General features: G+C 39.5%; 1 protein-coding gene across 4 annotated transcripts in view; it reads right to left on the bottom strand.

Moving 5' to 3' along the window:
• The window catches only part of CYL1 (alpha-N-acetylglucosaminidase family / NAGLU family), a 373,464-nt gene extending 351,321 nt beyond the window's left edge, over nt 1-22,143 (bottom strand). For 3 of the 4 annotated variants that reach the window (XM_089805116.1, XM_089805119.1, XM_089805118.1), the window contains exon 1: nt 21,550-22,139. In XM_089805116.1, coding sequence (XP_089661242.1) covers nt 21,550-21,765 — 216 coding nt within the window. In that variant the 5' untranslated portion in view covers nt 21,766-22,139. Of the gene's footprint in view, nt 1-21,549 lie in introns of all 4 variants that reach the window. The other variant, XM_089805117.1, reaches the window with a different exon arrangement.
• Nucleotides 22,144-23,541: the final 1,398 nt, after the last annotated feature.

The following is a 23,541-nucleotide window of genomic DNA, read 5'->3' as shown; positions in this document are numbered from 1 at the left end:
ATCCCTCGCCCTTGGTGCACGACTATCACCGAGAACTATGTCGATGAAGGAAACGGGTTCGTACCCGTACAGAGCTTTCAATGGTGTCATTCCGATGGACATGTGGTGCATGGTATTGTAGCAATATCCCATGCTCATTGTTGTGCCGAAACGTAGTTCTGAAGGTAGCCTTCAAGCCATTTGTTAACGATCTTTGTTTGTCCGTCTGTCTGCAGGTGGTAAATTGTACTTGGCGATAATTTTGTCCCTACCATTCGAAACAGTTCTATCCAGAATATACTAATGAATCGTCCATCTCGATCACTGACAATGTTTCGGGGTAACCCATGCAAACAAAAAACTTCTCTAAAGAACAGATCGGCAACTTGTGCGGCCTGAAGGTTGAAGGGGATGGCAAAGAATGTGCATACTTTGTCAATCTGTCAACCACCACGAAAATACAATCCTTTCCATTCACCTTGGGAAGTCCTGTTATGAAATCCATCAATATACTTTCCCACTTACATTTGGGAATTGGCAAAGGTTGTAGCAGCTCGACAGGTAGAGTATGTTCGAACTTGTTCTGCTGGCAGATCGTACACTCTCTTACATACTGCAACACGTCCCCTTTAATTCCTTTCCATGAAAACCTCTTCCGAAGACTTCTCTAAGTTTTGAGGAAACCCGGGTGTCCAGCTAGGGGTGAGTCATGTACTTCCTTGAAGATTTTTTGCTTTAATTTGGATTTTGGCACCAAATATATCCAGTTTTTATAGATGATGTCATCCACCACTCTATACCAATCATTGTGAGTGTGGCCATCCATTATTTCATAGGCAAATGTATTTTTGAAATATTCCACTAACAGATGTACCTTCCAGTCAGCTGAAATCGAGTCTAGTGAGTAGATGGTGGATTTCCGGGGCAAGGCATCTACAACCACATTGTTTTTCTCTTTCACATATTCAATGTCAAAATCAAAAGCTTAAACCTTGCTTTACCATTTCTGTTGCCGTTCGTTCAAGTCCCATTGCTCCAAAAAATATCTCAAACTATTGTGATCCGTACGAACGACAAACTTGGCACCTACCAGATATTGTCGGAGCTTGGTTAATGCATGAATGATAGCCAACATTTCTTTGTCTTAGATGGAATATAGGTGTACTATTGGCGTAAGCTTCCTGCTCTCATAAGCGATGGGGTGTCTATCTTGCATCAGTACTGCTCCAGTGCCTTCTCCAGATGCATCGCACTCTAAAATGAATGATCGGGTGAAATCAAGTAATGCAAACATAGGACAAGTGCTCATGGCCTCTTTCAGCTTATCAAAGGTGAGTTGTGCCTTTTTGTCCCACTGGAAAGCCCCCTTCTTGGTCAAATCCGTTAAGGGTGCGCTGAGCTGAGAGAATCCTTTAACGAACCTCCTATAGTAACTGCACAGTCTGAAAATCCTCGCAAATCCGTGAGTGATTTTGGTGGAGGCCAGTCAAGGATAGCCTGAATCTTCTCCTGATGCACTTGAACCCTGTATTTACTGACAACATTGCCCCAAATATAATATTTCTATCATACCAAATTCACATTTGGACTACTTGGCGAACAAAGACTGTTCCTCCATGATACTTAGGACTTCATTCAGATGCTTCAGGTGCTCCTCCCATGTCCTACTATAAATAAGAAGATCATCAAAGAATACCAATAAGTACTTATGCAATTGTTTGTTGAAGATGTGATTCATGCATGATTGAAATGTAGCAAGTACATTAGTCAATCCAAACAGCATGACCAGAAACTCATAATGTCCGTAGTGACAACGGAAAGCCATCTTCTCCACATCTTACTTCCTCATACGGATCTGATGGTATCCGAAATGGAGATCTATTTTTGAAAACTAGATCGCGCCATGCAATTCATCCAGCAACTCATCTATCCTTGGAATGGGATATCTATTCTTTATTGTTTTTTTGTTCAACACGCGGTAGTCCAGACACATGCGCATCGTCCCGTCCTTTTTAACCAATACCACAGATGACGCGAATGGGCTAGAACTAGGACGGATCCATCCTTTCTCTAGCAATTCCTAAATCGTCCTTTCGATCTTATCTTTGAATTTCTTGAGATGGTGGTACAGTGTGGTTATGATCGGCTTTGCTCCTGATTCCAACTCGATAGTGTGTTCAAACCCTCGATGAGGTGGTATGCCAGGAGGAATATCCATGAAAACTTTATCATGTCTACTTAAAATATCCTGAAGTTCATCATCCTGTGGAGGTGTTCGACGCCCCTTTATAGGTTCCGCTAAGATAAAACAATGCGCAGCCCACACAACATCATCGTGCCCGAAAATTGCCTCCATCTAATGCATAGAAACTTCCTTCGAACCTTCATTTGCCACTCGTTGAAGGGCAACCTTCTTTCCATCAACGACAAAAGTGAAGTCCATCTGTTTGAAAGTTGAAACTCTAAGTGTATTCATCAAGTGTCTCCATCCACTGCATGCCGAGAATAACTTCCATGTCAGCAAGGTCCACTATGAAGAAATCCTCGGTTGCCGTGTGATTCGCCATTGTGATACTCAACTAAGGAACAACCTGCGAGCAGGGCAAAAAAGTCCCTCCGATGACCTTGACCTGAAAGCCTATGTGTGCCTCCGTAGGTAGACTTCTTTGCTTTACCAAAGATGAGTTTATGAAATTTAGAGTAGCTCCACTATCCAACATGACCGTAACCTTTTGTCCTTGAAGGGTACCCCGTACACAAAAAACCATGCACCTCGGGCTACCGGCCAAAGCAATGGTTCCTCCATGTTGTACCAAGGCTGCAATTCTCTCTGGTATGGTTTAAACTAACCATGTTGGTGTCATTGGGGGGTTGATTATCTTCGACCAGCATTTCTTCCTGTTCGTCCTCATCATCGGACATGACCTCAATGTAATGGATCTTTCTCTTTCCGAGACATTGGTGGCTAGGCTCCCAAGGTCCCTTGCAATTGAAACACAATTTCTTCCTTCTGAGTTCCTGTCTGGTAGCTTCATCCAACGATGGCTTCTTGGGCAGAGGTTTGTCCCTTAGAAACGTCAGCGGTTTAGAATGTGAGTAACTTCGAGAGGATGATGCCAATGACGATGCCATACTCTGTGCTTTATTGATTGCTTCCGAAAAGGTGGCAAGATTGAACCCCTTCACCCAACCTTTCAGAGGTTCTGTTAGTCCGTCCATGAAGAGCACTACCCGTCTCCTTTTGGAGATGTCTGGGACCAAAATAGAGAGTTTTTGAAATTTCGCAATGAACTGATCAACTAATCCAATTTGTCTCAGTTGTGCCAAATCCTTGAAATTGAGCTCCGGATCTTTGCCATCAAATCATTTTATCAATTTCTCTGTGAATTCCGCATAAGTATTTATTTGATCATGCCCTAATGTGATGGTGTCGCGGTGCCACCATTCATGCACAACTCCCTCCAAGTGCAGCGTGGCAAATTTGATTGCTTCTTCTGGCATAGGATTCAACTGAAAGTAGGTATCAGCTTTCATTACCCACGCTTGCGCATATATGGAACCAAATCCGTCAAATGGAGACACATTCACCTTACTCAACTTTCTTCTAAGATCATCGTTAAAATATCCTTTGTTTCAGCTTCCTAAATATCTCATTCTCAGATCTATGTAATCTTTGTAGGATATATCTTCTTCAAGGTGTGCATTCTTCCAGTCTTCTCTTAGTTGTTGTTGCATCTCTTAAAGGGTTTGTTGTCTTCCTCCGTGTTGTGCCTCTGTCCGTCATGGAAAAGTCGGCATGGAAGGTCGAGAGCGTGCTAGCTGAGGGTTTGATTTACCCGACACCAAGTCTGCACTGTGACCATTTTGTTCTTCGGATATTTTGTTGTCCACCAACTTCTTGAGACTCTCTTCCATGAGTCGCTACGTATCAGTGATCTGTGCCTGATTCCTGGCAAGTTCCCTCAGTAGTGCCACAACTTCAGCAGCTGTCGATTCCAGTTCGGTAGCCATTCGATCAACGGAATGTGTCCTCTTCCGGCTATAAACTCTCATTCACTGTCCACAAGCTAGCAGGATCAAAGCGCTCTGATACCACTATAGTGGTCCTGATGCGACAATAACAAGTATAGGGTCCCTGATCTCTGTCGTGTGTGAAACAACTGATACACCAGAACTGGGGCCGTACAGCAATGTGGGTTGAGGAGAGAAGTGCGAATGATTGCAGGAGGCCGTACGACTGGAGATGAAGTGGCTATACGGTGGACAGTTGCAAGTCATACAGTGACAATTGGGTAGTCGTATAGTGCAAACCAGTTAGCCGTATGGTGAAAGGTTGTTAGGCTATACGGTGGAGATTGTCAGGCCGTACGGTGAGGATGGATGTCATAATGGAGACAAAACCATGTATTGTGCAGGTGGTACAAGGAAACAGGGGGTGGTACGGTGGGTGTAAAAAGTCGTAAGACTAAGTTGGAAGGCTGTATGGTAGATAGAATACACCTGTCGTACAATGGAAGTTAGATAATGAGGGTGAACGGAAGGATTAGGGGTGGTACGGTCCGTACGGAAAATGACCAGAGGCCACACGGTTAGGTTTCCAAAGCTAATCTGGAATACAATCTGGTTCATACACCAAACAGAATAGATCTTGATAAAATTCATACAATGATAGAGACTTGAATGCGAATAATAATTGTCAAAGATAGTGCTCTAATTTGCCAGATCTGAGCAAAGAATTACATGCAACAACAGAATAGGGTGAGGGATGAAGCCCACCAAAACCACACAGGCCAAATAGGGAAGATCTTTCACTTCCGAAATGGCGAATAACAGAGAACTCTAACACGAATTCGTAGTACATCAAAAACAATCCAAAAAAAGCATACCGACTACAACCTACACGCTGTGCTTAAATACCTGTCAGGAAACTTTCCAAGGGTGTACAAAGATAGCCGAAGGCGACACAAACTAACAAAAATAAAAATTGGTCCAAGATATATTAAATCAATAGGCCTGTTACAAAAGTTTGATTTATTATTTATTTTATAATGGGAACATTACAAGTTGAGAGTCAGTATAAGCATATTTTTTGGACCCCATGCACTATTCACTCCCTTAACTTGATCATGTAGAGGATTAGCACTCAAATAGATTGGGTGAAGAAAATATACCAAGAGGGGGAGGAGATACAAATGTTTGTGACAAACCACCACGTCACAATCCATTTTTAGAACATACTCCAAATTGGAGTTGCTGAAGGTAAATTGATTTTTTTAATTTACTAAGTTCTATGCATTTGTAATTTAGTTAAAAATTAAAATTTATAATTTTATTGTCAATTGACATATTGTTAACTTGCTTAAGTTGCTGAGACCCATTTTGCATCTCGTACAATTGTTATGAGACGACTCCTCAAGGTAAAAGATGCATTGGACCAAATGGTCATCAGTAATCAATGGGCATATGGAAGGCCTCAAATTTAGAAAGAGCACAAAAGATCAGAGATTTGATCTTGAATGAGAGTTGGTGGGCCCGTGTGGCATATTTTTGGATTTTACAGAGCCCATCATGACTATGCTCCATTTTGTTGATACAGATACACCTTGCTTGGGGGGTGTGTATGATGGCATGGACACCATGGTTGAGAAGGTAAAACATTCAATACAAGCACATGAATGTGAACCCACACAAAGCGAAGCCTTATGCAAACAAGTGCAAGCAATTATCTACCATCACTGGAATAAGATGACTACCCCATTGCACCTCCTTGCATATGCCTTATCTCCTAGGTACCATAGTGAGGAGGTAGTTGGTATGCCAGGTAGAGTTACACAATTTGCGGATAAGGAGGTTGTTGAGGGGTTCCACAAAGCACTTACAAGACTCTTCCCACTAGAATAAATGCATGAAAAAGTGAGGGAAGAATTTGGGTTGTTTGCTTCAAGGTTAAAGCATTTTCCATTTTCACTAAAGGACCAAAATAGAATGGGAGCTATCACATGGTGGTACATGTATGGTCAACCTTTCAAGTATCTTCAACCTCTTGCAATCAAGGTCCTATCACAAGTAAGTTTTTTATTTTGTTTTGTTTTAAACTTTTATGTTTACACTTGCATTCTATAATTAAGTGTTTCACACATTCTTTAAAATTAATTTGTTTTTCATTTGTATGTTTTGTGACAACTATCTAGGTTGCTAGTTCTTCTACTTCTGAAAGGAATTGGAGTACATACTCCTTTATCCATTCAGTGAAGTGCAACTAGTTGGGCTCCAAGAAAGCTGAAGACTTGGTCTTTGTCCACACCAACTTGTGTCTTTGGTCATATAAGAATGATCATTATAAGGAAGGGGCAACAAAGCTTTGGGATGTAGCCCCTAAGTGTGCGGATTTGGATGCAACACTTCATGATCTTATTATAGTCGGAGATGGTGATGATGATAGCGTGGCACATGGTGCATCTAGCATAAGTGGAACTATGTTTGGTTCAAATGATCTTTCAATAGTTGGAGATGATGATGAGGATGTAAACTTTCTTGTGAATCCCTATGATTTAGACTCTAATGCAAATTGATTGAATCTTAATCATTAACTAAGTTTTTATTTTGTTGGAATCTTGAACATGATCTATTTGAACTTATTGTCTAAGACTAAACTCTAATGTTAGGCAAGCACATATTGATATATCATATGAATTTTGAGATATCTTGAATTTTGATAAAGGGTTAAGTATCATAGTCATACTATCAAATGATTTGTTTTTGTATATTTCTTACATTTCTTTGCATTTTTTTTTTTATCAGTAAGAGGCCAAAGACAAGGATAATTATTACTTGTTGTGATTAATTATTATGATTTGATTATTAGTTAAGCTCAAGTAGATTTGAACCCAACCTCCCAAATAAAAGGCTAACAATTTATCGTTGTGTTGTAGGCTCTTGCCTAGTATCTTTGCATATATTATATATATAATTATATATGTATTTATTTATTCATATATTTTTTTAAATATATATACGTTTCCTCTCATATCCACATCCAAAAAAAAACCCCGTATCCTGTATACGCTTCTAGAATCCACTTTGGAATCTACATCTAAATCGGTAACTTAGCATCCAAGTATAGATTATAACAATATCACCTTGCTCGTGATATTAGAGGATATGATATGCTTAAGAATATCAAGTCTCATCACATTCCTCATCAATATCCACATTATTGTATATGCACTATTATCAAGTCTCGTGATGTCTACCGTAATAAATCATAGTATATCCATGGATACAATGTCCGCCATGATTATCTCTTAACAGTCATAATGATATCAAGTCTCATGATATCTATCAAAAATGTCCAAGAGATATTAATCATCATGACATGTCCATGAATATCGAGCCACATGATATCCATCATGAATGATGTCACATCATGATGACACCAGGAGTAATGGCATGTCCATGAATATCAAGTCATATGATATTCGACATACAATTTCCTTTCTAGTATATTACACTAGCATCAAATCACATGATACCTACCAAAAGAATATCTGTTCATGGCACATCCACAAATAATACGTCACATAATATCCATTGTGAAATATCTTAGCAACATAACTCATCATGGTTACTCACCACTCAGTTAATATTACTTAAGAGATAAACTATGATGAAATGTTCATTGATACAAAGTCACATGATATTCATCATAATAGTAAGGTTAAACTATCGTAAAGCGTCACCTTACAATAGTAACCATAATAACAAGAATACAATAGGGAGATGCATATTTTTGCATCGATGTTTCGAATCACACTCTGTGATCCATCATCAAGATGTAAAGAGCTGGAGGAGAAAAAATGATTATGGATGACAGAGTGTGATTCGAAAGGTTGATGCAAAAATATGGCACACAATCAAATCCCGAATATGCATCTCCCTAATATGACTGATTGTGGAAATTTGTTCATGTTAAACAGGTATACATCTTTGAAAGATCACCACCTCTCAATGATATATATAGGGGTCCATTAATCATTGAGCCAAATAAATCATGGACTCATACTCGTAACATCCACTATGAGACATATCAGAGGGTGGATCCACCATGGCTCAATCCAAAGGGTGAAAACAATAGCTTTTGCCTCAAACTTCTCTCTCAAAGGAAAGAATATGTGAGGATACAAATAATAGATCATTGCTGAAATTCCTTTTCAGCTAAGGTTGAATTCTCCAATGTACCAAGCTGATCCCAGAAGTACACAAAACTTCTCTCTACCATGAGGCTTGGTGAGAATGCTGGTTGTTAGATCTTTAGTGATAATGTACCTCAACTGAAAGTCAAGGAAACCATCTCAACATGGTATACTCCCTCTGAACCAATATCATTGGATGTCCACAAATGTAGATCCTCAAGTTGTTCCCTTTGTCAAAGAGGCATGTCATGTTCATATACTCCAATCATGGAAAATATCTTGTTCCAAAGGATCCATCTTTAGGCACATGAATATTAGTTTAATAGTCAACATTGTTCACAAGAGCAACTTCTCATACACAAATGTATTTATTTGATTCCATAGTAACATGAGTGAATGTAATAAACAATGTCTTTTGGCAACACCAAACATTCATGCTAATTTGGCTTCCTTCTGAAGCTCCAAGTACATGCGTCAACCTCCTTGTCCAAGATTGCTCCTAATGTAATGTCAGAGTTCCTCTAAATGTTATTTTCCTCTTCTTCGAAATGTTCTAGCCCTCAACTTAGTCCCATGACTATAAGCATTTAAGTATCCATCTATCCTCGAAGATCAATTTAATCAGATCCTCTAGCTACTCCCTCTTGTCATAGAAAGATATCCTTCTTACATGATTCCAATCATAGAAGATAATTTTCTTCAATAGACTCGCATCTTCTAGCATGATCAACATATGACTAAGAAATCCTAGATCAAAAAACATTTTGGAGCTACGGTAATAAGATTATGTCCTCTACAATGCCTTGGTAGCATAACTAATGCACCATTCTTCTTTTCCTATAAGAACATCCCTAGAGAAAAGAAGATCAAGGCAAATAGCTCTTACAATACATACATGAATACATATAAGAGAGTATCTACAATAAGCAAATAAATGTAATATTCAAAAGATATAAATACTTCTCATTCTTCAAGAGCAAATACTCACCAATATCCTTCCTGATATAAGATGCTCCAATGAAGGTCATTTCACCCTGGTAACTTAAGACCAATCAGAAGTCACTTTCATTTCTTTGTTTGATAAAATCTAGGATATCCTAACGGTAGCAACAAGACCTTTTCTTTGATATAAGCATATTGATTGAGTTCCTTGGGGTGAACAAGTATCACATGCTACCATAGTTGTTTTCAGGACACAGAGGTTTGTTACATGTGGTATCTCTTACAGCTATCATAGGAATGAGCTCTATCAGTTGGAATGATCTCCAAAGCAACAAAACACACAGAAAATAGCCACCTCTTATTTGTGGAATGTGCATATGAAAAAAAGGCACTCCTTACATACTCTTAACATCATGTTGTCTATTCATCGGCTCTAAATTGCTTGGAAATATTGAGACTCTCGTAGAAGATAAGAAAGATCATTAATATTGACTAAATATCTTCATTTGTAGATTACTAATAGAAATGAGAATTTCTAGATGTCTTTGGCGGATAAAAAGATTTCTCAGTTAAGGAGTTAATGCTCTATCAACAACTGATAGAGAATGTTCCCAAATATGCTGCTAACTCCACCCACCAATATCAAAAAATGATTTGTTTATCTCAATATTTCTTAAGATAGAACAATTTCAGTTGTGCATAGGTGAAAACGGAACACATGTTTCTTCTTATAAGTCGCAAGCTTGAATGAACCCACAGTATCAACTCCTAAACAATGAAAATCTCTCAATACCTTCACAAAACATTGACTTGCAAATATTTTTGAATATTGCTATAGCTACCAATGTTAATCCGAAACTCTTCACAAATGAGCCATCAATCTTAGAGTATTTACAATGAGTAATAATTTGCACAAAGTATGTAGTCTGAATAAGTAGGAGTCCGTAGCAATAAACAAAAGCTCATCTCTTTCCAAGGGAATTGACAATAACACTGTTGATGATTTTGTAGTTAAGCAATGAATAGTCTCGCACCAACATTTTAATAAAGAGGAATTCATGGGAATATTATTGCAACCCGATGATTGCTTGAATATTTTTGTTCCAACTATAGGTGGAGAACCATAATATTTAATGCTGCCAACTTATATCTGCCATCAATTGTGTTATGTGATTCCATGCTATCTTTGGTTATCGATGTCATTCCATTTGTAGCTTATATTATGCAATATTGTTGAATGGTTCTTTTGAGTGATACTGTACAATCCATCTCAAGTTAGGCATCTAACATTTTGGCATCGTTGCCTAAGTTCAAATCTAGATGTCTAAGGAAGTAATACTAGGTAGGATGGCAGCATAATGGGTTGTACCTTCGACCAGCAGATATTGGTAACTTACAATGACATTGAGGGCAATGATGAAGTGACCCAAGAAGACCAACTGACTTAGGATTTGGTTTAGGCATGGGACGTGTCAATCGACGAGTACATGTAGTGGGAGGCTCAAGAGAGAGTAGTCTCGATGTACACAGTGCATGTCGAACTCACAATGAATGCCATTGTGCACAATCTTCTAGGTAGCCTTCCAATATTGTTAGCTTGAGCGGGAACGCCACAAGCAACAAATTCTAGAATGGTGCAAGGAGAGGAACCGAAGGGAGGAAGAACCACTTGACATGAGTAGGCATCGCACCACTAGCAACTTTAATAGTTGATGCCCCTTCTGCCAAATAAGGATAGAAGGCAATGTACAAGGAAAGAGACACAAACGAAGAAGGAAGTAGAAATTGTCATGAGGAGGTCTTTGTAGGTTCAAAAACATACCATGAGACGACAACGACTACAACAACTAGTGGGAAGATCTCTTAGTCCTCCCAACCAAAGTGACACTCATACAAGCACTCAAAGTGGGACATCACCCACATGTCAAGAGTGGGAAGATATTGCAAGAGAGTTGCAACTCCCCAACACCTCTTGGATACAAGAGGGGTCAGACATAGACAATTGGGAGAGTAAATATGTACAGATGGACCCATTTGACCACTCACAGGAAGTCGGTGGAAAAGAAAGGGATCTTGAAAGAGAGGTAGCAAACCTATTTGAAAGTATTGTAAGGGACATTGGAAATATTGCCATATTCGAAGAGCCAAGAATAGGAGGGACAAAACCAGAAACTCTAAGGAGGGAGTACCAATACTACCAAGGTGCATACGAAAGAGGTAGAAGGGAAGAGGACTCATGCATGCCTAAATGTGCAAGAGAAGCACAAGGACAGAGAGGAATAATAGGCCTACTCGAGTCTAACAACACATAAGGTGTTGATCGCAAGGGAAAATGGTGAACACCCTCGAGAAGCAGAAGCTTCCCAAATTTAGTGGGGCCATTGTAAGACATGCATAACCATATGGGAGGTGAACATTAAAGATGATCAAGATTACTAGTTGAAGGCTTCTTCAACTACTCTAGAAGGAGTAACAATTGATTGGTACACAGACCTACCCGTATGGCCCAAAACAACTTGGGATTATTTGAAACAAACATTTTAGGCTGAATTCAAGTTACGTGATGATGATAAAGTGGTAGATGATATTTATAATACCTGCCAAGGAAAGAATGAGATAGTACAGGCCTACCATCGTAGGTTAAAGGAACTCATTGGGAAGTTAGACAACCAGCCAACAGATGTTTTGAAGAAAAGGCGATGCATCGAGGGACTAATTTCTTCACTTGGAAAAAAATGGTAGTACCTCCATCCTCCTACATAGAGGTGTACAACCAAGCAATGAGGATAGTACATATGGCGACAGTGAGGGAGAGTCTCAAACATTATTTGAAAGGACATGATGAGGACGATGAAAGAGATGAGCACAGAAAAAGAGACAAAGTAGAGCAAGGAAGTGTAGTGCACAGAGTGTAAAAGTAAGGGACACACCACGGCCAATTGTGCCAAGAAATCTTTCTCTGACATATGCAAGTACTGGGATCCATTAAGGAATGCCCATACAACCTCAAGGCAACGAGGACTCAAGTGCTCTTCACACAAGGGAATCAAGCAACGCCACCTGCCACACCACCAAGACTGACAAATTCTAATGCTACGTCAAATGGTTACCGTAACAACCGAGTAGAGAGCAACAATAATAGCAATAACAACAATCCAGGAAGTCGAGTTCTATACAACGCAAAAAGGCAACCCATAATACAATATTGTAGGTGCAACAAGTGGGGCCACTTTGTGCAGGACTACTAGAGCAAGCAAGATGGTAGAAGCATGCCATGTAAAATGGTGGAATCCAAGCAACCATGAGGATGTTGAATGCCCTAAGGGAAAGGCAGTAAACATGATAATAGTAACACACTGGGAAGAGGAGATTCTGGTGATCATGAGGCTCCAAGTAAGAAAGCCAAATACGTGATCCGTATAAGAAAGCCAAATACGTGATCCATGTACACGTGATCCGTGTACACAGAAGGATAGATTGAAAGAAGACATAAGGAAACGAGGCAAAGGAGGAAGAATGGAGGCAGTCACATGGCACCACCAATACCACTGTATCATCAATATTTGAAGCCAACATCATACGAAAAATGTTGCAAGCTATTCTTCGCGTACGGGGAGCAAACCTATTGGAGACACTATCACAACTAAAAGTTGCAATCACCAACATAGGTGATACCATTGACGGTCAGGAGGTTGGCAACCAGCAAAAGAAAGAAGCAAAGAAAGAAGACTCCGTAAAGGATACTTGTTACATCTCAAATTTTTGCCCTAAATTTTAAAGTGATCATAGCCATTGGTTTAACGAATTATTTTCATATGAAGTGAGTTAGTTAATTATAGATGTTGCATCAATTTATTTCTTTCCTAATCATGTGAAGTGAGTTAGTTAATTAAAGACATTGCATCATTTTACTTCTTTCCTAATCATGTGAAGTGAGTTAGTTAATTATAGATGTTGCATCAATTTACTTCTTTCCTAATCATGTGAAGTGAGTTAGTTGTATCAACTGATAATGAGGTATTTTCATGATCATGTGAAATGAGATAGTTATTATAGACATTGATGAAATCTCTAACTGTCACTAGATGATCGACAATGGTTTTGAATTAACAATTAATATATCTTGAATTAATGTCTTGGCAAGAATGTTATTTCAGTGATTGCAAGAAGAAGACTAAAGAGAGGGGAAGCATTCATTGGAAGGGCACATAGCGTCAAATGCCACAGCACAAAAGCAACTGCTTGTAGGATTGTGGTGGCCAATATTGCTATGGTATGGGTAGGGGCTGTAGTAAACCACCCGAAAAGGAATGTTCCTGTTTGTTCTGCTGACACACTGGGCACTCCCTAACCAACTGAAGCACCTCTGATTTAAGTCCTTTCCAAGTGAAGCGCTCTCTCACCAGCCGATATGTCTTAAAGAATCTGGGATGTCCTGCCATTGGTGAATCATGTAATGCCCTCAAAATCTTCTGCTTCATAGCAGACCCGAGTACAAAATAAATCCTTTCCTTGTAGATGATTAGATCATTTACAACGGTGTATCCGCTATCCTGAATAGCCCCCTCAATAACGCCAAATGCCCAACTATCCTTAGCATATTTTGCCAAGATCATATCTCTCCAATCATCCATGACTATCCCAATAGCAAGCAAATGAGGCCTCCTGGATAAAGCATCTGCGACAATGTTTTTCTTCCCTTTGACATAGACTATGTCGAAATCATAGGCCTGTAATTTACTCACCCATTTCTATTGCCTGTCATTAAGGTCCTTCTGACCAAGGAAATGTTTCAAGCTATTATGAATTGTTTTTACTGTGAATCGGCTTCCTACTAAGTACTGCCTGAACTTAGCTAGCGCGTGCATGATTGCTAGCATTTCTTTGTCATAGATGTTGTAGGTTCTCTCAACACCTTGTAATTTTCTACTCTCATATGTGATGGGATGTTTGTCCTGCATGAGAACAGCACCTATGCCCTCTCCTGAGGCATCACACTACAGCTCAAAAGGCCTGGTGAAATCTGGAATGGCTAAAACAAGACGTGTACTCATCAGCTCCTTGAACTTGTCAAAACAATCCTGAGCCTTCTCTGACCACTTGACACTATATTTCCGTGTCAAGTCTGTAAGTGGTGCTGCTATCTGTGAAAATCCCTTCACAAATCTGCGGTAGAACCCACAAAGCCCGAGAAATCCCTTGAGTTGTGAAGTGTTCCTTAGTGGTGGCCAATCCAGAATAGCCCTGATCTTGTCTGGGTCAACCCGAACACTTCCTGCACTAATAATATGCCCTAGATAGAGCAACTCTGTCATCCCGAACTCGCACCTGAGCACCGTATCAATATGCTTCAAATGTTCCTCCCAAGTACGGCTATTTATCAGTATATCATCAAAAAATATCAACACAAACTTCCTCAACTGATCTCTAAACACTCTATTCATGCAAGACTGGAAAGTGGCGGGGGCATTAGTCAACCCAAAGGGCATGACTAAGAACTCAAAATGTCTGTAGTGGCATCTAAAGGCTGTCTTCTCCACATCCACCTCTCTAACACGTATCTGGTGGTAGCCGGATCTCAAATCAATCTTAGAGAAGTAGCATGCATCATGCAATTCATCAATAAGCTCATCGATGCACGGGATAGGGTATCGGTTCTTGATTGTCTTCTTGTTTAGCTCTCTATAATCAATGCACATCCTCATTGTACCATCCTTCTTCTTCACCAATACTACTGAAGAAGCGAAAGGACTCTTGCTTGGTCGTTTGTGCCCCATGTCAATCAACTCCTTGATTGCCTTTTCTATTTCATCCTTATATCTCTTTGGATGGTGGTAGGGTGTGATGATGATTGGCTTAGCCCCTTCCTCTAACTCAATAACATGCTCGATTCCCCTATCCGGGGGTCTCCCTGGAGGTATCTCACCAAACACCTTAGTATGTTTGGTTATTATTTTTTATACATCAGGTGGATACTCCTGTTTATGCTGCTCTGTCACCTCAGGCATTACTCTAAACTCTGTTGTCCACTGCACCTGGTTGTGTCTGAAGAAACTCTGCATCCGCTTGAGTGACACCACTCGAAGCCTCCCATCTGACAAATCTCTGAGCACTATCTTCTTACCATTTGCCGCAAACCTCATTTCCATTTTCTGGAGGTTAAATGTAAACTCTTCCAAAGACTTCATCCAATTCATCCCAAGCACCATATCCTGATCACCAATGTTGACCACAAAGAAATCTCCCACCGTGTCATAATCTACCAAACGAAGCTGCAAGTTGGAGATTTTCTTGGTACAGTCGATTTTGAAGCCATCGGCAACCATCACCTTAAATCCCCTATGCTCTTCTGTATGTAGCCCTCTGTGTGACACAAACTTCTCATCAATGAAGTTATGTGTTGCCCCTATATCAATGAGTGCCACAAATCTTTGTCCATCCAAAGTTCCCCTAACTCTGAAAGTGACAGCCTCCTATATACTGGACAACTGAGCTATCATGCTATCACTGCATGCTTCCTCATGTGAAGAATTATCATCATCTCCATCTGATTCTGATGACTACTTTGAATCTCCATCCACTGACTCTTCGGCTGAAAAGTACTCCATCTGCTTAGCTTTTGCTTTCAATGGACACTTATGTGACAAATCCCAAGGCTCGCTGCAATGAAAACAAAGCTTCTTCTTCCTGAGATCATTAAGTGTCTCATTGTCCAACCTCTTACTTTCCTCCTTAGGTGGCTAAGCCTCTCTATGAAAAGGTTTCTTGCCCTTATCTTTCCTCGAAGGGAAACTCTTTGCCTGGAATTTATTTTTAGAAGCTAAAGAGGAATCCATGTCACGAGCTTTCTTAATGGCTTCCTGCAAGGTGGGAGGGTTGAGAGCTTTAATCCACCCTCTCAACGGATCAGCTAACCCATCCATAAATAGAACCAATATCCTCCATTCAGATACATCTGTTACTAATACTGCAAGTTTCTGAAACTCTGAAATGTATGTTTCCAATGATCCCCACTGTTTAAGCTGAGCTAACTCCTTGAAATGGAGTTCTGGATCCTTCCTATCAAAACATTCAATCAATCTCTCTGTAAACTCCACATATGAGGTAATGTGTGCATGACCCATAGTGACCATACCATGATGACACCACTTGTGTGCTAACCCATCCAGATGAATTGCTGCATACTTAATAGATTCTTCCTCAGGCATAGGGTTCAATTGAAAGTATGTGTCAAGCTTTTGAACCCAAGCTCTTGCTGTAGACTTCCCCAAGCCATCATAAAATGGTAACTGAAGTTTTCCTACTTTCTTCCGTAGCTCATAGCTCTGGTTCCTGTCGTGTCCACGTGGCATATGTTTCATCCACACATCCATATACTCCCTAAAGGTAATTGCAGCAATAAAATCTGGACCTCCGGCTTCCCAATCTCTCCTCAACTGGTCCTGTATATCAGTGATCTGGGGCTCTAGTACGGGCTGTTTTGGAGCTCTAGGAGGAAATGTGGGAATCATGGGCCTCGAACTCACTGTCCTAGCTTGCTGGGGTACATGACCGAAATTGTTCCCAACTTGTTCACCTCCATTATGTGTCCCATCCGATTATTCCCATTTTGATTATTACCATTCCGATTATTACCATTCTGATTATTTCCTCCACCCATGTTAACGTTCAACCCCATTTGACAAGCCATCATCTGCATCATAAGCTCCAATCTCTGATTTTGTTCCTGTGCTCTCTGTTCTGCTAATCGCTATGCCTATGCCAAGGTCTCTAATAACTGTAAGAATCTTTCCTCTCCAGGATCCCCAACATTCATGTCTCCCATATTGCCAATAACCTGTTCACCTGTATCAATATGATCCTCTAGATTTCCCTGTTCCTCTTGTCCTGTGTTTAGACGAGCCCTGGTTCTTCTTAAATTATAGTGATGAGTTAAAGGTTGAACACTCCAATCTGTCATATCACCACCTGTTCATTGTGTTTGTACCCACTAGGATGGCAGGATAAACAAGCTCTGATACCACTGTAACATACCCTACTAATTCTGCCTTGATTTTTTCAGTTTTAATTCAACGACAGTTTGTCAAACAGTTGGTGTGCAAAGTCTGATTTGAAATTTCTGAGTTCTTGTTCAGATGTTAAAATGCTTCTCTACCAAACAAATGACAATATGATCTGAAGAATAGCGAGGACAAATATCTTGGCACTTGAACACTACTACAAATATGCAATGTAAAGAGTTCTTATGGACTGATCATGAATGTCACATACACTTATCCTCTATTCAAGATATACAAACTTCATATAGCTGTGTACAAAGTGACTGAGTTTATAATGCAATGACTGTTACATAGTGACTAAGTGACTGTTACACAGTGACTGAAAATGCAGACCTCTATGACACCTATACATTCATCTAACTATTATAATCGGGTGTAGAAGAACCTGGAAATGATATGATCGCTGTTGATCGCAATTTGATGATGAGTGTCCAATTTAGCAACCCATCTAATAGCTGCTCAGTTAGGGTATGAAATATGATCTCCAAATAACACAAAATGAGCACTATTCACACACATTGTTCAAGCGCACTGTTCACGCACACTGTTCACACGCACTGTTCATGACACTGTAGCAGCAGTGTTTACTTTCAAACTTGCTCCAAATCTCTCCTCCAAATCTGCCCTCCATGCTGTTCAATGTCTGCAATGATAATCCTTTGGAGATGGAACAAGTTCAATCTTGCCTATAGCTGAAAATTGAAGCTGAATGCACACAGTATGAAGCTGATAGATCTTAAATCCCTTGACTCTGTCTTCCAAGAGCGAAAGGATTGTCACCAATGGAGGATTTCGTCTCCAAAAGCCAGCAATCGAACCAACCAAACTAAGCTTGAATTCCTCACTCTCCCCTATCTCCACACCCCACTCATGGCTGTATATAAAGTCCTCTTAGAGGGTTGACCCCCACTCCACAAGCAATGTGGGATTAAATCTCATATTTGCATTTTAATATATTGTTTCCATTTATCACTTTAAAGACCCGAGGAGTTCATTTGGTGTCCCACTCCTAGGCACACATATAAATACAAAATATAATAAAGTAACCTTATAATATTAATTTAATTGAAGTTACTTTATTAAATAACTTCCGGCATTAAAATTTCATAGCAAATGATCTCGAAATGCCACAAATGATAGTTCGTTGGAAAGAGCTCAGAAAAACACATCCAACCCCATAATCAAAATTAATCTGACTAGCCTGGTTGACTTACTAAAAATAGCAAGTCCCATTGGAAATGCCTCCAAACGAACTCAATTTGGCCCAAAACAAAATCAACTAGGCCAAAACACCACAAGATCCCGTCCATGTCCTCGTTAGCCCCCGGGACCACATAGAAGTAGGCTAACAACAACACATATCCAAACTGGCTAAACGGGGGACATTACAATATGCTATGGTTTCTTGGTGGAACAAGAAACTTTCATGTATTGCCCAAAGTACAGCAGAAGCTAAATATGTTGCAGCCAATATAGCAGCACGAAAAGCAGTGTGACTTAGAAAGCTTCTCGCAGGATTGTTTGGGCAATCGTTACATCTACTATTATTGTGATAACCAGACTTGTGTGAGGCTTTTTGTCAGTCGTGTTTCATGACAAAATGATGCATATAAAGATCAAATATCACTATATTAGAGATATGGTGCAAAGAAATGTTATCCAAATGAAGGACATTAGCACTGATGACCAAACAACTGATATTCTCACTAAGCTACTTGCCAGAGTGAAGTTTGCACATTTTCAAGACAAGCTTGGAATATTGGAGAACGAAGCCCTAATTGAGAGGAAGTCTCAGCATCAGTAATTCCTTGAGATATCTACTATAACGAGTTCTTCTGCGAGAGGGAGAAATTCAAGGTGAAATCCCTTCTTAATGAGTTCTTATCCGAGAGGGAGAAGTTTGAGGTACAATGTCTTGTAGCATTTTTCTCTGAGAAAGAGAAAATTGAGGCATCAATCCTTATTAATGCATTTTTCTCTGAAAGATAAAAGTCTAAGGTGCAAGCCCTCATTGTCCATTCTCTGCAAGTAGGTATGGTGGAACCACCCTCTATGAGTAGGCAAAGTGGTAGTGCATTCTTTTCTGAAAGAAATCTGAGGTGCAAGCCCTCATTGTCCACCCTCTACGAGTAGGTATGATGTAACCACCCTCTGCAAGTACGCAAGGTGGTAATGCACTCTTCTTCAGGAAAACTTTGAGGTGTAAAACCTTTTCAACCCTCTACGACTAGGCATGATGGATCCACCCTCTGCAAGTAGGTATGGTGAATGTCATGGGAGAAATTCCATGATTGTACTTGTTCACCCTCTGGAAGTAGCCATGGTGAACATCATGATGACATCACGTAAGTGATTTTGTGATGAACACTTGAGTTAGTTTACATTCCCATTCATGGGAGTAGCCATGATGAAGCCATCCTGTGGGAGTAGCCATGGTTGACATTACTCTACTACTCAAATATCTAAGTACATCCTCCCTAGCTAAGAGGAAGTGTTGAAAAAGTAGCATTGTGAGGCATCTAATGGGTTATGTATGTTATATATTTCAACTATATTAAAGTGTGATCCAAAGAATATGTTTAGCATTAACTAATCTGCAGTCATCTCTTGAAGCAATGCAAGTCTATTGTAATCTCTTTCCATGAATGGATGTGATCCATTCCTTCCACAAGTATAAGATGAAAATTAACAAAGTCTCCCAAGACATTGCAGAACAAACAAAAGACATTCAGATCGATCACATAACACCACCGAAGACAATAGCACGATAATATATATCAAAGATAAATGTATACTCTCACAGCAATTGCAGAATCTATTGGAGAAGTCAATAATAGCTACTGGAGGATATATTGGAGAAGATACTTATTGCGGCATACTATTACAGAGGACAGCGATCATAGATCCAGAAAGAATGACTCATCATTGAAGATTAAGGTTAACATACAAACATACATACATATATATATATATATATATATATATGACAAAACAATATACAGGCAGAGACTATACTCATATATTGCAGATCAATATTGTCAAAATCGTATTTAGACCTAAATCCTTTTGATAAGTGTAAACAGAGATTAATTGCTGAGTTTTCCACCTTCGAGGTTGACGGTTTCTCAGGGTACATACTGTAAATTTTGTTTGAACTAGTTTAAAATCTGCATTCCTTTATAATCTGATCATTAAAGTCAACAGAGGAGGGATTTTCTCCGCAACACTCAAGGAGGTGTTAGACACACTCATGGAAGATGTGGGCTTCTAGAGGAAAGATGTCCCGTGAGCATCACTAGAGGAGGCATTAGGTACACTTAGTGGAGATATGGAATTTCAAAGGAAATGTGTCTCATTGTGCATGGGGGGTGGGAAAATTTTAATGTTATCTCATGTTGTGCAGATGGTCGAAGATTCTACAATCAGGAGATCCACTTATGCAATCAATTCAGTGTTTCTTGGGTGAAAAAGGAGGATTGGTGATTGCATTTCATCGAAGTCTTGAGAAGGGTTGGGTTCAAAACTCTTGCAATATTCCATTCTTGTTCAAAGTAGGTTAGTTTCATAGTTAGATTAATAAATAATTACTTGTTAGCTTCTTGGGAGTTATTCCCGCCAACAAGCTAGTTAATTTTATATGGGAATCAATGGCTTTATAAGCCAATCTAGGTAATGTAACATCAATCTGAATGAATTCGTTGAATATCAAGTCTTGTTTCCAATTTTGCTTTTGTATTCACAATTAGTTCAATTAACGTAATTATTTTTCAAGATGTTGAGCATAGTTTTATACATGCAGTGTTTCTGCAGTACACCCTATTGCAATATCAATTTTTTTGCAAAGGGTCTACCACTCCGGAACTTGAACGGCGGGTCTACACTTATCACCTCTAACCTGCATAATGTTGAGAATCGGACTGAGAAGAATAGTTTTTTTATACTTTTTATTACTTTTCTAGTTTTCTCTCTTTTGTTAAGCAGATTGGATGAGTAGTAACTGTGACTTGTGAGTTGGTGATTCGTCCGAGAATCAGTACCATGCATCTAGGCGATGATCAACGAGGTCAAGCAATAACACAAAACTAGTAAAAGGAAACATAGGGGCTTTCAAGCAGGTCATCCATCTCATCATTATTCCAACTCAAACGAACTTTCAAGCAGGTCACCCATCTCACCATTATTCCAACTCCAACACAGTTAACCATAAGAATTTTCTTGTCGTCAAGCCAAGCTAACTTAACATACTATCCTTTTGAGAACCTTGAAAAATTAAGAATTCAATATAAAAAAATTCTAGTGAATTTTATTTCTTCCCGAAATGCTAACATTTCAAACAGTTTTACAGCTATGGTAAGAGTGGGTACGAGACACAATACCTTTGAAACAATTTTGAGGTCAAAGGCGGAAACATGCGAGGGAAGCAACCTGGACAAAACGCCTCGGGCCGCAGCTTCTTGTACCGGAGCAGAAACCCTTTCTTCGTCAAGCTTTTTCATAAGCCTTTCCAATGCATGAGGCATTTCACTCCGCACAGAGCTTGATAAAAACATAAGACAGACAAGAAGTCGCACAGTTGCCATGGCTGAAACCATGGAAAATTAAGTCCACGGAGTAAAGAACGGGAATTTTCCAAGATCAAAACAAGAGCAGGCAAGTGCAGTTCAGAGACAATTACAGTCTCTGCATTGCGAAGATTGCAGCAAATGATTTGCCACAAACCCTATGAACTGTTTGATCCGACATGCCGTTCTGTCTGCCGTGAATTCATTTTGATACATTTTATCTCGATTAGGTGATGAGGAAATTTTATAGCACAGAAGTGACAGGACACATTTTGACTCAACAGCATCTAATTATACTTTAAAATAGCTCTTTGGTATCTTCGATCTTCGACAGAACTTTTTTTTTTTTTGTGAAGAATGAATTAAGATTTCGTCTCGTGTGAGTTTGAAACGTCCTTTCGCTTAGTTGCGATGCAGCTGCAATCTCAAAATATTAAATTGTTTTTATTTTGAAGAAGAATACGTTTCAAATCAATAATAACTTGATGGGTCCACCTTGCAAAACACAGGATCTGATAGTAATAGGGTGGCAGAGAATCAGATAGTCAGGGCACCTGTAACAGTAGAACAGCAAACAAGTCTGGAAGAAGCTACGAAACACAATGACATCTCTGGCAATAGTGGCTTGGTCCTGACATACAGGGATAGTTTAATGCACAGCAGCATCATCAAGTGGAATCAAGGGAGCTTCCTCATTCTTCTAGGACCCTCAGTCGGACACACAAGTTTATTCAATCTTGGAGGGACAAATGGTAATTTACCCACAAACACTCTGAGTTTATCACAAACGAACGGACCACCCACAGGAGGAAACTACATCTATGTGAATGTCAAACAATATAAAAGAATAATTAGGCAGAGAAAGATACGAAAGTTTTAAAATGCAAAAAGAGGGAAGTTAGCAGCTTTACTTCCGAAACCGATTCCACAAACCCCAGACAGCGCAAGGGAGGGAGAACAAAGTCTGAGGCCGACTGAAATCTCTAAAACAATTAAGCAGTTTGATAATATCAAAGATATTAACGATAAAGGGAAGACGGATAATTCTCAGGTGATAGACACAGTGGAGGATGGGCTACCAAATAATTATAGCCCACAAGGACACCTATGACGTGGTATCCACACATCTTTGTGAACGATTTAGTAGCTATGAAGGAAAGGGTGTGGGCACTTGAAGAGAGGAGTCAAATAGAAAGTATCACAATGAAAAGAGTTACTGAGGATAACTGGAAGCTGGAAGCGGAGGTCAAGTCACTTAGAGAACAAATTCAAAAATTGCAATTTAACATGGAAAAAGCAGAGTATAAATTAATATTGTTAAAGAAAGAAGTTGGGAAAAAGAGGACAACAACAAATACTACGGGAGAAGGAGAGGCTACGGAAGTAGACAAAAACCCGCAAATGAAAAATATACAAGATGCCATGGCCAATATGGAAATAAAAGAGAATCAACTTAGAGAACAAATCGAAGAAGTTAGATCATGGGCTAACATAGTAAAGGGGCCAGCAAACACTCCTATTGACAACATAAAAAAACAAGTTCGGAGAAAAATTAGAGAGGAAATAGAAAGAAATGAGAAAGCAACAAATATCGTCGTCAAAGGGCTACGAGACTATGGAGAATAGGAGAAAACAACGGATTTAGTTAAAGACTTCGTTAAAGACCAATTAGACTGGCATGGAACAACCATACAAGCACAAAGAATCAGAAAATGGATTAGAGGAGGCAAAGATAGACATGTTAGAGTGACAATGAGGAATATAGGGGATAAAAACAACATTTTCAGCAAGAGGAAGTTTCTTAGA

Source organism: Cupressus sempervirens, chromosome 10 (genome assembly GCF_028749045.1).
Source record: "Cupressus sempervirens isolate cs-2001-9-10 chromosome 10, ASM2874904v1, whole genome shotgun sequence".
Taxonomy (NCBI): Eukaryota; Viridiplantae; Streptophyta; class Pinopsida; order Cupressales; family Cupressaceae; genus Cupressus; species Cupressus sempervirens.
This window is presented reverse-complemented; position numbering and strand designations above follow the sequence as displayed.